The 16,627-nt window shown below is 38.7% G+C and overlaps 1 protein-coding gene across 1 annotated transcript in view; it reads left to right on the top strand.

Annotated features, from left to right (window-relative positions):
• Positions 1-514: 514 nt before the first annotated feature.
• The window catches only part of Gycbeta100B (guanylate cyclase soluble subunit beta-1-like), a gene marked incomplete at its 5' end in the record, with an annotated part of 50,755 nt that continues 34,642 nt past the window's right edge, over positions 515-16,627 (top strand). Inside the window, 3 exons of the mRNA XM_070080712.1 lie at positions 515-668; positions 6,298-6,452; positions 10,711-10,854. Of these exons, the coding sequence (XP_069936813.1) occupies positions 515-668; positions 6,298-6,452; positions 10,711-10,854 (453 nt within the window). The remainder of the gene's footprint in view (positions 669-6,297; positions 6,453-10,710; positions 10,855-16,627) is intronic.

The raw sequence follows: 16,627 nt of genomic DNA, 5'->3' as shown, positions 1-16,627 counted from the left end.
AAGAAAGTGTGTAACAGCAGTGTGTGAGTCAAATGAAAACTAAACCAATTCAGTGGATAACGAGCAATTACTTTGAAAAGGTGAAGTCAGTAAATGTAATTCTGATATGTAAGAAAAATAATACGAGCTAAACTACAGACTAGAATAATTTACGTGTAGTCTGGGCATTATAATGTAATAATTTCATTCTTCTATTTCATTCTCTTTCTTTCGTACTAAGATAATAATCTATATGTCAAAATATCTTAATGAAAACAGGATATATGTTAATCAAATTTCGTAAATTTGCTTGCAACAGATAATTAAACTGTAGATATTTATTTAGACATACTGCTGTTATCCCGTTTGGGGCCTAGTTCTTAGGCTTTTTAGATATTCATCTGTTCTTGCAATACCCTCCACAAGATGGATACAGAGCGCAAAATAAATTAGCCACTTCTGTGGCAAAAATCTATATATCTCTTTAATACTCACTGTTATTATCTAAAAACCACCCCATTAAATTTTTCTTCAGGCAGTGGCATGCCAGCTACACGAGACAGAAGTCGAGGTGGAGATACTTAAAAGCAAAGGCGAGGAAGACCACGTTCAGTTCCTCATCACAGAGAAAGACAGTCACACCACTGACCATATCAGTGAGCAGGCCCAGGACCATATCGTTGACGCCGGTGAGTTTGATATTTAACAGTAGTGGGTAGAGAAAGTGAGGTAGGTGGGTAGTGAGTAAATTGTGAATGGGAGGCGAGTAGACGAATTTGATACAAGTTGAAAATGAGTGAGTTCGGTGAGAAATGAGTGGTTTTAAAATGTATGTTAAGTTGTGAAAAGTAGGAGAGTTAGTGGTGAGGGAGAATTAAGTTTACTGTGAATAAAAGCTAAGACTGAATGCCAGTCATGAATACATTATACCCAGAACGTGGGGATATAATTGATAGGTTGCGTCGTTAGTTTAGACAAGACTCTTCAGGAAACAGGGACCAGTGTTTCCTGACCTGCCATGGGAGTTTTTGGTCATCTGACCGAGGCCTTCCAATGGCTTACCAGTTATATTTTGGGTGATAAGAACGACACAACTGCATCAATAGGCGTTTTTACTGTAGAAACATTTCGCTTTTCCTGAAGGACTGATTACTTACAACACAACTCTGCCTCGTCTTCTGTCTCCAGAATTATATCTCAACTGTGTATTCGATGAAGCCTTCACAGCGGTCTGAAAGTATAATCAGTAAAAATACATATCTGACTCATCAGTTTCTCGGTATAGTAAACACAGCTGTGTTTCACCTACATCATAAAAAGTCAGGTGTTGTAACGCAACCGCGAGGTGTAGTCTCATTCCTTGTATACCTTCATGTTGATTTTATATTTTTATAGTTCCTTGATAATGTGAAAAATTACGAAAACGCTGGGAATTTCACCATTTTGATTACACCTGTTTACTTTGATATCGACATCTCAAGATGTTGATATTATGACGTTGATGTTTGCTGAAATAATACTCAATTTTGAGCAACGAAGTCCAGCTTGTGTTTGGTATCACAGTAAGTAAGACACTGTCAGGTGTTCAATTTAATCAGTCGTTGCCGATAAATTTTTGAGGACGTGCCTCGGTTACGTACATAAGGTTACATACACAGGGTTACATACACAGGGTTACATACACAGGGTTACGTACACAGGGTTACATACACAAGGTTACATACACAGGGTTACGTACACAGGGTTACGTACACAGGGTTACATACACAGGGTTACGTACACAGGGTTACGTACACAGGGTTACGTACACAGGGTTACATACACAGGGTTACATACACAAGGTTACATACACAGGGTTACGTACACAGGGTTACGTACACAGGGTTACATACACAAGGTTACATACACAGGGTTACGTACACAGGGTTACGTACACAGGGTTACGTACACAGGGTTACGTACACAGGGTTACATACACAAGGTTACATACACAGGGTTACGTACACAGGGTTACGTACACAGGGTTATGTACACAGGGTTACGTACACAGGGTTACATACACAGGGTTACGTACACAGGGTTACGTACACAGGGTTACGTACACAGGGTTACATACACAGGGTTACATACACAAGGTTACATACACAGGGTTACGTACACAGGGTTACGTACACAGGGTTACATACACAAGGTTACATACACAGGGTTACGTACACAGGGTTACGTACACAGGGTTACATACACAGGGTTACGTACACGGGGTTACGTACACAGGGTTACGTACACAGGGTTACATACACAGGGTTACGTACACAGGGTTACGTACACAGGGTTACGTACACAGGGTTACGTACACAGGGTTACGTACACAGGGTTACGTACACAGGGTTACATACACAGGGTTACATACACAGGGTTACGTACACAGGGTTACGTACACAGGGTTACATACACAGGGTTACATACACAGGGTTACATACACAGGGTTGCATACACAGGGTTACGTACACAGGGTCACGTACACAGGGTTACGTACACAGGGTTACGTACACAGGGTTACGTACACAGGGTTTTCAAGATGTGAATATTGATAATAATACTCTCATTAAACACTAATCATTTTCTACTAAATCCGCGTTCTCTCATTGTGTCATCTGGAGTTAGGAAGGTCCAGGACCGTAATACTCGTATATCCAGCAAAGATAGCCTAAATATATACTTCTATCTTTTCATCCATATATGCCGGTGACATTATACCTTCCACTTTGATATTCATAAGGATTATTTATTCTGTCTGGTTAATCATATTTAAATCTAGAATATTACTGAGGTTGGTACAGATACTTTGGGCACCCCACTTGTGATATATCTCCCCTCTCTCAAGAAGAAATTTTTCCTCATACTCGTTACTGCTTACAATTTCCTTTCAATAAACTGTCATTTGTTTCTTCTGTATATTGCAATTTTTCAAATTAGTCTCTCATGGGAGCTCTGTGAAACGCTTTCCTAAAGTCAAAATATACAATCTACTATTTTCTTTTTCTGAAACCTTTCCACGACTGGGGCTCTGGTGGCCTGGTGGTTAACGCTCTGGCTTCACACGGTGAGGGCCTGGGTTCGATTCCCAGCCAGAGTAGAAACATTGGACGTGTTTCTTTCCACCTGTTGTCTATGTTCCCCATCAGTAAAATGGGTACCTGGGTGTTAGTCGACTGGTGTGGGTCGCATCCTGGGACACTGACCTAAGGAGGCCTGGTCACAGACCGGGCCGCGGGGGCGTTGACCCCCGGAACTCTCTCCAGGTAAACTCCAGGTAAACGACTGCCATAGTAACTTAATACATGTTAAATACATGAACTTGCAGACCAAATACCGAATTCTTTACGACTTAGTAAGATCTTGTTCTACCAGTATTTAATCAACATTTTTTTAATATATTTTCGATACTCATAAACTAGATAGTACTATAGTTTAAAAGGCCTTACGATTTTTTTTGAATACCACAGCATGTGCCATCTTCCATTTGTCTACTAATTTAACTTTTTGCAATATCTTCTAAAAAGAATGGAAAACATTCTATGATATTTTTCAAAATTTTTGGTGCTGCTATTCCTAGTTATATACCCATGTTCAGGATTGAAATTATGAGAATAAGACATGCACTATAAAGTCATCTACTGAAGGAGACATGTTTTATCAGTCATTCAGTTAGTGTATTCACTGTGTATGTCTTGTTCCACATTTTGTCGGTATTGATATCTGTAGATGTGACTGAAGTTGTCAGTCTTATGTCTGCTTACCAAACTACGCAATGGATGGGGGACTGAACCCCATGGCTAGTGAGTGGTAAAAGTTCAAGCCAGTGAGTGGTAAAAGGCCAAGCCAGTGAGTGGTAAAAGTCCAAGCCAGTGAGTGGTAAAAGTCCAAGCCAATGAGTGGTAAAAGTCCAAGCCAGTGAGTGGCAAAAGTCCAGGCCAGTGAATGGCAAAATTCGAAGCCAGTGAGTGGTAATACTCCAAGCCAGTGAGTGGCAAAAGTCCAAGCCAATGAGTGGCAAAAGTCCAGGCCAGTGAGTGGTAAAAGTCCAGGCCAGTGAGTGGTAAAAGTCCAGGCCAATGAGTGGCAAAAGTCCAGGCCAGTGAGTGGCAAAAGTCCAGGCCAGTGAGTGGTAAAAGTCCAGGCCAGTGAGTGGTAAAAGTCCAGGCCAGTGCATAAGGCACTGGGCCAGCTGCCAACAGTAAGACTGATCCAACTGGCTTACTTGCAATGGGTTCAATACCCACCCGTTCCGTGGCTTGCTTGAAATCATATTATTCCTATTTCCAGAGTTACGTCTGCATACTTATGAGGCCGTTTTGCGTCAGTTAATTTATCTGTTATATGTTATTATCCTGGTAATGGCGTCAAGAAAAATGAGTCCTGGAGATGGGAAGTACAATGTCTGCACTCGGAAGGAGGGATGTTAATGTTGCAGTTTTGTAACTGTAGTGCAAGCGCACCTCTGGCAAAACAGTAATGGAGCGAATTATGGTGAATGTTTTTCTTTTTCTGGCCACCCTACCTAGGTGGAAAACGGCTGATGTTCTAAAAATAAACGGTATCGGTTCTAGGAATAATTCCTATGTATTCTTGCGGTAAATATGTCTAGTCATTTATGCTAGGATCCCTATACTAAATACTCATCAATCAGCCTAGACATAATGTAATATACTTTGTAACATCCTCACTACTGTTATTATCGATGTGTTGTGTGATACACGGATATGTATTTTCGATGCGTTGTGTGATACACGGATATGTATTTTCGATGTGTTGTGTGATACACGGATATGTATTTTCGATGTGTTGTGTGATATACGGATATGTATTATCGATGTGTTGTTTGATACACGGATATGTATTTTCGATGTGTTGAGTGATATACGGATATGTATTTTCGATGTGTTGTGTGATACACGGATATGTATTATCGATGTGTTGTGTGATACACGGATATGTATTATCGATGTGTTGTGTGATACACGGTTATGTATTTGGTGGCGCAAGAGATATAATATATGAAATCTAGTTATAAGACCCTGTTATCAGGAAATCTATTGAGGTGGATTCATTTTAATTTTTGGGATAATTTTGACTTATGAAATCACAACGTCACTGTCATGGACTCGAACCATCCGTTCGCTGAGATAATTATATCTTCAGTCACGGTTGTATCTACATTTTTGCGGATAAAGCAGCTAGTTCGCCCTATAATTCGGATCTACTGTCACTCTTATGCTTACGTAAAGTTGGCGAAATAAAATAATGCCCCTTCGCAGTGACGTTAACTGCAAGTTAATGTTGTTAGGTAAGACACATATGCAACAGTTAGGTATCTTTATTATGAAACGTTTCGCCTACACAGTAGGCTTCTTCAGTCGAGTACAGAAAAGTTGATAGAAGCAGAAGAGGTATCTTTATTTCGAAACGTTTCGCCTACACAGTAGGCTTCTTCAGTCGAGTACAGATACTTGAAGACGATGTAATCAGTCCATCACCCTTAAAGTTTTGAGGTGGTCAGTCCCTCAGTCTGGAGAAGAGTATTGTTCCATAGTCTGAAACAATATGACAGGTGTTTAAATATGTGCGTAAGTCATTGTTACTGATAGTATTTTAGATGATCTAGATGGACAGTAAATACTTTGTAGTATAAATCTATCCTGTAATTGCCATAACTAAATGTTAAACTCATAAGGATCTCTATCCTCTAATATATGGTTCATAATCTAGCCTTTAAAGGTAGGTTTATGTGCTTTGCTTTAAGTTGCACAGCTTTACAATAAAGTACAACACTTGCGAAGATACTGTATAATTTCATTAGTTCTCTATTAGTGATTATGCACAAAAGCCTTTTCACTTCCATTTCTGTTTTGTTATAGTTTTCTGCCCTGTCTTAAATATACATATCCAGTTATTGACTTTTATCTTCAACAGTCTTCCTAGTGGGGTGATAGAGGCTAGGACCTTGGGTAGCTTTAAGAAGAGACTGGACAAATATATGAGTGGGAGGGGCTGGGTTTGATTGGTGTCATGGGGTACGGGAGTTATTTCTTGGGTAGCTTTAGGTAGATGTCGTTTTGATAAGGACCTGCCTCGTATGGGCCAGTAGGCCTTCTGCAGTGTTCCTACATTCTTATGTTCTTATGTTCTTATTATTAAGAAGCAGAAGAATCTGAAAAGTTATAATGATTATATTTCACCCAAGGATCCATTGGGATTAATGGTGTTAACATGTGTAAACGAGTCAGTAATTTTTGCATGCGTCTGTCTCTTCCTCAGAGCCGAAGATCAGTCCCCGCACCTTCTGCCAGGTGTGTCCCTTCCATCTTATGTTCGACAGGGACCTTTATATCCACCAGTCAGGGGATTCCATCTCTCGAGTTCTTCCCAAAGTGTGTTCCAGCGACGCCACGCTTGACCAACTCTTCGATGTGGTGAGTGCATAACCTTGTGATTATCAAAAAGAAGCGCTAAACCTACAAGGGTCATACAGCACCGCCTTGATGAGAGTAAGACACATGTGCAACATCTGGGTATCTTTATTGTAGACGTTTCGCCATCCAGTGGCTTTATCAATACAAATTCCAGGACATAACTTGAAGACAGTAGAACTATGTACAGAAGATGAGGTAATCAGTCCCTCAACCTAGGAGTAGGTGCGAACAGCACCATAGTCGTGGAGATTCTGAAGCAGAAGAAAGGATCCTGGCGCTTATATAGTAACGTCAGGTGTAGCAGACGAGGGCATATTCACTGGTAGGTGGGATTCCCCAGTGGAAGTAGGTCCTTCCCAAAGAGATGGGTTAGTTGTAGTAGTACAACTAACCCATCTCTTTGGGAAGGACCTACTTCCACTGGGGAATCCCGCCCACCAGTGAATATGCCCTCGTCTGCTTCACCTGACGTTACTATATAAGCGCCAGGATTCTTTCTTCTGCTTCAGAATCTCCACGACTATGGTGCTGTTCGCACCTACTCCTAGGTTGAGGGACTGATTACCTCATCTTCTGTACATAGTTCTACTGTCTTCAAGTTATGTCCTGGAATTTGTATTGATAAAGCCACTGGATGGCGAAACGTCTACAATAAAGATACCCAGATGTTGCACATGTGTCTTACTCTCATCTTGTCGGTATTATATACCATTCGTACACAGCACCGCCTTACCACGGGCGGGGATAGAACCCGTAATCGTGTCATTGCGATTTCCCGAGTCAGCGCAGTCTTGTGATTACACTAGAGACTTGTTTATTTCCAAATAAATACATCTGACAGACTACTGAATACCTTATCTTCGACAACAAAACATTGTGTCATGATATTATTGGTAAACAGTACCGAGAAGTTGATGAAAGAGACGCCTGTATAATATCTGAGTATCTTCATTTAGAAAGAGGTTTCGCCAATGTAGTACAATGTATACTGGAAACCTTAATAAATTAACAACTGCAGAGGGCTGACATCATATTATAACTTCTTCCCAGTAGCTCCGAAGACCCTTCGTAGCATGGAAGACCCCTCGTGGCATGGAAGACCCCTCGTAGCATGGAAGACCCCTCGTGGCATGGAAGACCCCTCGTAGCATGGAAGACCCCTCGTGGCATGGAAGACCCCTCGTTGCATGGAAGACACCTCGTAGCATGGAAGACCCCTCGTAGCATGGAAGACCCCTCGTGGCATGGAAGACCCCTCGTGGCATGGAAAACCCCTCGTGGCATGGAAGACCCCTCGTGGGATGGAAGACCCCTCGTGGCATGAAAGACCCCTCGTGGCATGGAAGACCCCTCGTGGCATGGAAGACCCCTCGTAGCATGGAAGACCCCTCGTAGCATGAAAGACCCCTCGTAGCATGAAAGACCCCTCGTAGCATGAAAGACCCCTCGTAGCATGAAAGACCCCTCGTAGCATGAAAGATCCCTCGTAGCATGGAAGACCCCTCGTAGCATGGGGCAAGTATGCTGTACAATTGCTTCCAATAGTTAAGTGAAAAACTCATCACTGTAACAAAGGATCCCAGAGCAACCAGCTTCCTTTTCCAAAGACTCAGTGTTGCGATCCACAAGAAAAACGCCTTCAGCATTCCGGGCACACAACCCACTGTCGGGGAACTGGATGAAGTATTTGAGATGTAGGCTCTGAGATGTCAGGCACATATTTCTCCTTCTCTTTGTATTTCTTATTTCAGTTTATCGCGTTTCTAAATAAAGTTCACAAACATAGCATAAAGGGGATGGTAGAAGAAAATTCTCAGCTCCTGGGAGAAACCTTAAGAGTTTTCCGTGAAAGACGTTTATTCTCTTCTTTGAGGCTGTTAGATTATATAAATATGATGAAGTTTTATTGATAAATTATGCACAATAAGACATTACTAGCAATAAATAATAAAATACCCCCCCCCCACTACCACAGACTGGTATTAGAACCAGTGTTCTGTCTCATTTATGTGAGCGATATACCGGATGGCATCGAGTCCTTTTTCTCTCTACGCTGATGATGCAAATCTGATGTGAGACGAATAATAATAAACGCCATTGCACAGGTATGGAGTAAAAATCCGATCGCCCACCCAAAGCACTGACACCTTATGAGCAGCAGCCTCCTGCTGCTCCTACTACTGGTGCTGCTGCTCGTCCTGCCACTACTGCTACTGCTGACAACACACACGACTTTTGGCAGTGCACTTTTAGTAAAAAAGTAATGAAATCGGACGATAAATAAAAATGGAACCTCAAATAGTAATCTTTCCGGACCGATGTAAACAGCGGATGACTGTAACAGCGACAACGTAATCCACGGATACGAGGGTGTCTCACGGCTGGAACCTGTACCTTATGGCTGGAAAGAAATATTTTAAAATCTGCAATTATAAAGCATGATAAACGCTCATATAATAATTGTTTCGGATTATTCAAAACTATTCGTTTATTAAAACTGAGGAGATCGTGCATAACCTGAAGCCGGATTCCTACGAAGAAGAAATAGGGCCTTTCTGTTAGACCAACGTGTGGTAAGAGTCTGTGATTTTAGATGTCTCCCTCTGGATAAACTATAGACGAATCTCTTTTGTTTTGAGTCGGCCTTAGCCCCGTTTCCTTAATATAACGGAATTTTCCTAAGATAACTGCCAGATACAAGTATATTCAGAGTTTAAAGTCTCTTATATCATATCGAAGTCTGACCAACTTCCTGATAATTATCATGTCATTAATGTTAATGTTAATTTCGCTAGGTCATTACTACATGATCATTGACTGTGGGCTGTGTCTTAATGCTTTAATTCTTTATGTTTCTGGCAATTGGCACTGGTATGCCTGGGACAACTACCATCTCCTGCCTCCTTACCTCATTTCAGCTAAAATGTTTTCCCCGAACTTTCAACTTGGACTTCCTGCTACAACACTGCGAGCTCATGATGCGTCGATTGTAACATGAAAGACCTAGAGCTATCATTCAACTAGCCCTGTGTTTTTTATATAAAATATATATTATCATTATCTTTCAGTCCACAGCAGGATTCGAACATGCACACACTGCATCAAAGTAAGGAATATTTAAGCCACTCAAGGATGGGCACCTAGCCGAGCTACACGGTCACTCCAATGCCCTGGAAAACCAGGCAAGTGACATGTCATTTCATCAAATTCTGCCACATGTGGTTAATTTCGAAAGAGGTTTTGAAATGATTAGCAATTCGCAAACGAGTGAAATTATTTACAAACAACATCTCTCAGTCCATAGGAGGATTTGAACATGCACACTCTGCATCAAAGTACGCAGTACTTAAGACACTGAGCCATATCCCAGATAAGTACAGGCGCCTAACCCAAGCTTGATGGTCACTCTCATCCGTCTGGGGTATGGAAAAAACTGGGAAAGTTTTGAAATATGATTACAGCAACATAAAAACAGCATTAGAAACCATACCACGGACGGGGATAGAACCCACGATCAGAGCCTCAAAACTCCACTCGTGAGTCATGTTCACAGCATTAGAAGTTTATTCATGCAACAGATTTTAACCATCCCATTTATTTTCAAATGACTGAGAAAGTTAAAACAAGAATATCATTAATTGAAAGAAATGAAGTGGAATCTCAGTGTTCGTACGAACCTGACCTCATAATGGCGTCCAGAATTTTGTTCAGAGAAAGCTGACCCAGTTTATGAACGTTTTTCTGAAGTAAAACGCACCGGCTTGTTTATAATTCAGTTGGCGTCGTGCTCCTGCACAGTGCCTTTATCCTCCATGCTCTCTTCCTATACTTTTTACTATGGTTTTGTGGCAAATATTAACATAATACTGATTATTAAAAATTAGTGACTAAGGCCTTGAGCTTCATCAAAAATAGTAATGATTACAGTTTTAATATAAGTCCAGGATTGTATAAATTAGGTTCATTCATAATAACAAAAAAATTCAGAACAGTAATTTTTTCTGTCATGCTCAGGAAGATCATTAGCAACCCACTTTATGTATATGCGAGGTTACATCTTGGCTCTATAAATCTTCGTTTCTTTTTTTTTCTTAACTGTTCCTTGATTATGTGAGAGATCACGAAAGCTCAAGAAAAAATACTGCTTTTCATTATGGTAATAACCGATGTTAAGATATTGCCTGCTATGACACCCCAGCTTAACGCCTCTACCAGAGATCATGTTGGTCAAATATGATATACGTTGTTACTTTGGCAGGTGCGTCCCCATATGGAACTGAGTTTCGACAACATTCTGTCTCACATCAACACCATCTATGTCCTCCGCACCAAGGAAGGATTGATCTCAACACGTGGTGACAACCGTGACTTGGGTCCCGATCAAGGTTGTCTCAGACTTAAGGTAAGGAAACGAAGTCCCTCACGAGCTGAGAATAATAATGCAACTAATCGTCTTAGTAAACTTCTCTGGTATATTACCTTGACTCAAGACCTTACAATAAATACTATTATATAATATTTATGAATTTTTGGTAACGTACAGTATATTTGATTATATTTTCCATACTGATTTTAACTTACCCTAACCTTTAGTGATATAAAACCAGCGATGGGGTTAGAACAGATGGAATAATGATGTTGGAATAATGTAAAACCAGAAAGCTGTTAATACACTATTAAGGGAGAGATATAAATACAGAAAAAAAAGTTATAGGGAGTTAATATATCAAACGGAGAAAAAACAACAGAATATGCATACGAGAGAAGGAGGTAAAGATAAGGAAAATAGTTAAAATGAGGAAAAAAAGATGAATAACATGATCTACTCACAATATGAATGGATGTGAGTGGATCATGTTTATGGTTAAGCTAAGAGAATCTATCAATTTGAATTTAATTAGTTTGTGTAACAACAAAATTTGCCAGCGATATATGGCTGAGTAAGTGGATATAGTCAGCTAAAGCATCTAAATACAATAAAGTTAGATCGTGTAAGTGGAAATATAAACTTGTGTCTAGAAAGAGGTAGACTTATTACGAGTGTTTAAAGTACACAAAAACAATATTTCAATAGCATAAACATGTACAAAGGGATTTTCTAATTGCATTGCATCGTCTCGTGTAAACTATTATGTTACATGCAATAATGTATGTCGAATCGAGCAACCGTGTAAGTGAAAATAGGGAATCAGTCCCTGAACGAGTGGGGCTGCTTATCTACAATAAGATGACTATATAAACATTCTGTGAAAGACTACTAAGAAACGACCTATATAAAAACATAAGGAGGAACATTGCAGCAGGCCTACTGGCCTATACTAGGCACGTCCTTATCAAACCTAAACTCACTAAGAAAAGTATCTGTCAAACCCATTTTCAGTGCTACCCAAGGAACTAACTTTGATAACTATTAACTCACGCGCAGGTCCCACTCAAATCCCAATATTCTCTCTCATACACGTATTTATCTAACAAAGATGAGTGAGCTTTTAGAAACACAATAGTACGCCGACATTACGGTCGTAATATACAACCACTAAAAATTTAGCATTTTAAGATTTAAATTGTCAAACTATCGGCACATAATTCTGTAGATTTTCGAAGATGTCTGTTTCTGTATCTGATTCCTCAATGCACCATCGTTACTCATAGATCAGGAGTGTCAATACTTGTTCAAGCTTCAACTTCTGGTAAAAATCACATTTTTACAATAACACCTGACAACATAGCTGTAACTTTCACAAATAAAGTGAAAATATTTGATTGAAAATATTTTGTTTAGGAAATATTTGACACTAAAGATTCGGGTGCAAACTAGTGTTTTATTATTAATAAATTTAATAATAATTTTCGACACAAAGGTCATTAAGGGGCGGAAGAAACGTTTCAGGAAAAATAAAGGCAAATTTAAAAATTATGGTAAAAATGGTATCTTTCTGAAAAATACTGAAACATGATGAATAATTCTGGCAACATGTTGATGCAATCAACTTATATTTCTAAGTATGTTTTTTTCAAAAACGTAAGTTTTTTCGGCAGCGGCAGCGGCAGCAGCGACCTCCAAGCTCCGTACTTTTCTCCAACTATCAGAGCTACCAATGCTCCTATGATGACCTAGTTACATGCAAAACTGCACTACCCAACGTAGCACCCAGAATGACCAAAGATTACCAACAGTGAAACCTACAAATCGAACATAATAGAGATCAAAGGAAGACTGCCCACAAACCGAAAGCAACACCCCGCTGCCAGCCGAACAACGTAACCCTAAACTTTGTATAACTACAACTTCTTCTTAACTACAACAATTCCTGTAGTATTATGAGGCGCAATCTAAGAGGAAACAGCACCAAGGCCAGCAAGAAAACGCCGAAAAATCAACTATTCAACAAGTGTAGCCAGGAGGACGCCGGCCCAGCAACCACCCCACTCACCACCACTCAAGGCGACACCACAACAATAACAACAAACATGGCTGCCACCAGCCCATCCTCCCCTCTCTTCCCCGGATTCAACCTACCAAGTAGTCTCTCAGGTATGACCAACGATCCAGATACCCTAAAGTCATGCATCTCCAACTTAGTTATTGAAAATATGAATCTTCGAGAGACGCTAACAAAACAAGACACCAGGATGACACAACTCGAGAACAAAATCCTCAGTCTTGAACAAAAGTTATCAACACCAGGAATGACAAACTGTGGCAAGACCATCCAGACAGTCATAGATAGCCATACCCAACAAATAATATCTCTTAATACAAAGGTTGAAGAAGCAGTAAAAGAATGGAAGAACAACTTAGATAACCAGTTCAGTGACTACTTTGCTCTCCAAGAAGATAAAACTGAACAAGATAAACTATCGGACGCAGTAATAGTTAACAGTCCACTTTTTCCCAGTGATATGAACCAAACAAACAGTAAAGAAATTACTCTGCAGATCATAAAGGACCAAACAAGTGTTATTGTACCAGAGTCTGAAATAAAAGAAGCCAGGTTACTAGGATCCCATGGTAGAAAAAGTGTTATGCTTAGATTCCACTCACATGACAGGAAAAAAGACTTAATTATTGCATCTATTAAAGTAAAGAAAGAGGTATACATAAACGAGTGTCTTACCAAAAAACGTCAGAACCTCCTGTATAGAGTCAGAAAACTTAAGCGGGAGAATAACGACACAATACACCAATGCTTCACACGGGATGGGAAAATTCTTGTTAGGAAAACAAATGTAGGTCAACTGTACACAATCACGAACGAGAATGATCTATCACGATTTCTCAGGGATACTAATCTTACAGAGAATAACTAAACAATGTCCAACTTAAAAGCCTACGTAGTGTAGTGTATGTTTTGCTCCATTATTGTTCAAATTTCATTGTACAATCTCTTAGTATTTAAATAATCAACTACCTCATTTTGTGATTTTACTAGTAAGCATAAGTCACCTTATGTAATTTTCTTATTTACTATTGTTTGCTTAAACATTAGCTGAATTGATACTTTCTCTGTCCATATTACTACCTCATATTTTTTTAAATACTATCAATTGATATTACTTACTAAAATTAATAATTATCATTTTTACTATAATTTCAATTTACTCTTAACATTTTTGACATTTAATAACCATTACTTGTCTAATTACCTTTACCTGTTTTATACCACATTTACTATCTTAGAGTACTCTTAATTACCTTGTACTGCCATATAACCTCTAGTATAACTACCAGTGCAATATTGAATGAAATAAACATTACTTTTTCACTTTTTTTGTAATCATTATTACTTACTAAAATTTTATTAAACACCATATTTACTACCAGTCAATTTTACTTTTGTACATTAAACATTATTTTATACTTCCCATAACATTTTGTTGCCAAATTTTCAAGTTTGTATATTCAACTCCAACCTTTATATTATCCTTTGTACCTGTCTACCATCTTACTATCATATTATAACCAAGACATTACCATTATTCATTGTTCTTACCTGTCCATTTAATTTTGTTTACCACTACTTGTTTTTTTAGTCACTTTTTATTGTGTGTGCAATTAGTGTATATTCCAATTACTTTTTTGCAAGTACCAAAACTATCTTTTGCTAGCTAGTACCAACTACCTCATTTTTTTTTTACTTTTTATTGTGCAATAAACTGCTCAACTTATTTAATATTACAAATCAGATCTTACTCCTAAACCAATATTATTTCATAGTGACTATCTGTCCATTTAACTTGTTTACCATTACTCAATTGTAGTCCCTTATATATTTTTTGTCCTTTATTTTAGCTTTATATAACTACCTTAGATCATATATTCGCAATTGTTAAACTAATCAAGGTGCTATTCTCAGGTGCTAAAGTTAATAAGTTCACTATTTTGCCATTATACTCCAAAGCTCATTTATTTGATTACCACTTTATTGTTCACCACAACTTATATTAGTCCCTTTTATATTATAATTTTATATTATAATTCTAACTTTAAAGAATTACCTTTAAAGTACTACCTACTATCATATTCCCAAGCTCCATTATTTGATCATCACTTTATTTGTTCACCACAAATTATTTTAGTCCCTTTTATATTGTCTCCTTTATTTTAGCTTTAAAAAACTACCTTAGCTCATTATTTTTTACATTTGTTAAATAATTCAGGTGCTATTTTTTTTTAGCTTTAGAATATTTACTTTATTTTTTACTTAATTCTAACTATAGATTCACTACAAATCTTATGATTACAAGCATTGATCCTGATACCAACCTCTTATTTAATGACTTAAATGATTCAAACAGTTACTGTAATTACTACACAGCAGAACAATCAAAGGCACTTCTCAGAGCCAACAACAACATAACTATCTTTAACTACAATATCAGATCTTTAAGCAAGCATTATGATGACCTCCTAGCATTACTAAATTCCTTGCATGCCAATATGTCCATCATTACACTAACTGAAACCTGGCTAAAGCCTGATACTACAGATGTCTATGCCATTCCTGGTTACACAGCCATACACAACTGTAGGCCAGACCAACAAGGGGGTGGCACAGCTATATACTACTCAGACCAACTAGAATGTATCACTAATACTTGCACAAGGGATGAACATGGGGAATATATAATAGCTAAATTCAAATCCAAATACCTACAAAAACCTCTCACAGTGATAAACATCTACAGAATTCCACAATCAAACATTAGCCAATTTAGTCAAAACCTAGGAAGTATGATAACTGATGCACGCATGAACAAAGATCACTTACTACTCTCAGGTGACTTCAATATAAATCTCCTGCAAGACCAGGACCCACACGTTACTGAATTCACAAACACAATGAGTAACTGCATGTTGCTACCAACAGTAACAAAACCTACAAGAGTTACAGAGACTAGTGTTTCCCTACTTGACCACATCTGGACCAACACCATATCCCCTTTAAAATCAGGCATAATTACAGATAATACCACAGACCACTACCCTACTTTCCTCATAACAACTCTTGGTAAAATACCCCAAGACACTACTAAAGTCACCTTCAGACTTCACAATGAGGCAGCCATTAATAACTTCACAACAGCAGTAACAAACATTGACTGGCACACTGAGCTAGAAATCTATACAGATATTGACGAATGTTTTAATAATTTTCTAAAAAAGACCCAATACCTTTATAACAAGCACTGCCCTAAAAAAACTAAACAGATGACAGCTAAGAGACTGAACAGTCCCTGGCTAACACCCAGCATTCTCAAATCCATAAATACAAAACACCGATATGAAAAACAGTACAGAATGGGTCACATAACCAGAGACCAAACAAAACGTTACTCGTCAATCCTAACCAGCCTGATAAGAAGGGCAAAAAAATTGTATTATGAGAACAGATTATCCAACTTACGAGGTGATATAAAAAAGACCTGGAAGACCCTATCAGAAATTCTGGGAACAAAAAAGATATCACGACATAGCGAAATAAAATTAGCAAAATCAGATGAACCCCAACTCCCACCAACAGAAACAGCAAACAGACTCAATGATTTCTTCTCCACTATAGGTCAAAACCTTGCCAATAATATCCCAAGCTCAGATACCCCACCAAATGACTACCTCACTGGCAACTACCCGAACACACTGTTCCTAGCTCCGACTAACCCATACGAAGTCT

The sequence above is a fragment of the Cherax quadricarinatus genome, unplaced genomic scaffold (genome assembly GCF_038502225.1).
Source record: "Cherax quadricarinatus isolate ZL_2023a unplaced genomic scaffold, ASM3850222v1 Contig825, whole genome shotgun sequence".
Classification (NCBI taxonomy): domain Eukaryota; kingdom Metazoa; phylum Arthropoda; class Malacostraca; order Decapoda; family Parastacidae; genus Cherax; species Cherax quadricarinatus.
The sequence above is the reverse complement of the archived record's forward strand: the minus strand, read 5'-3'. Positions and strand labels throughout refer to the sequence as shown.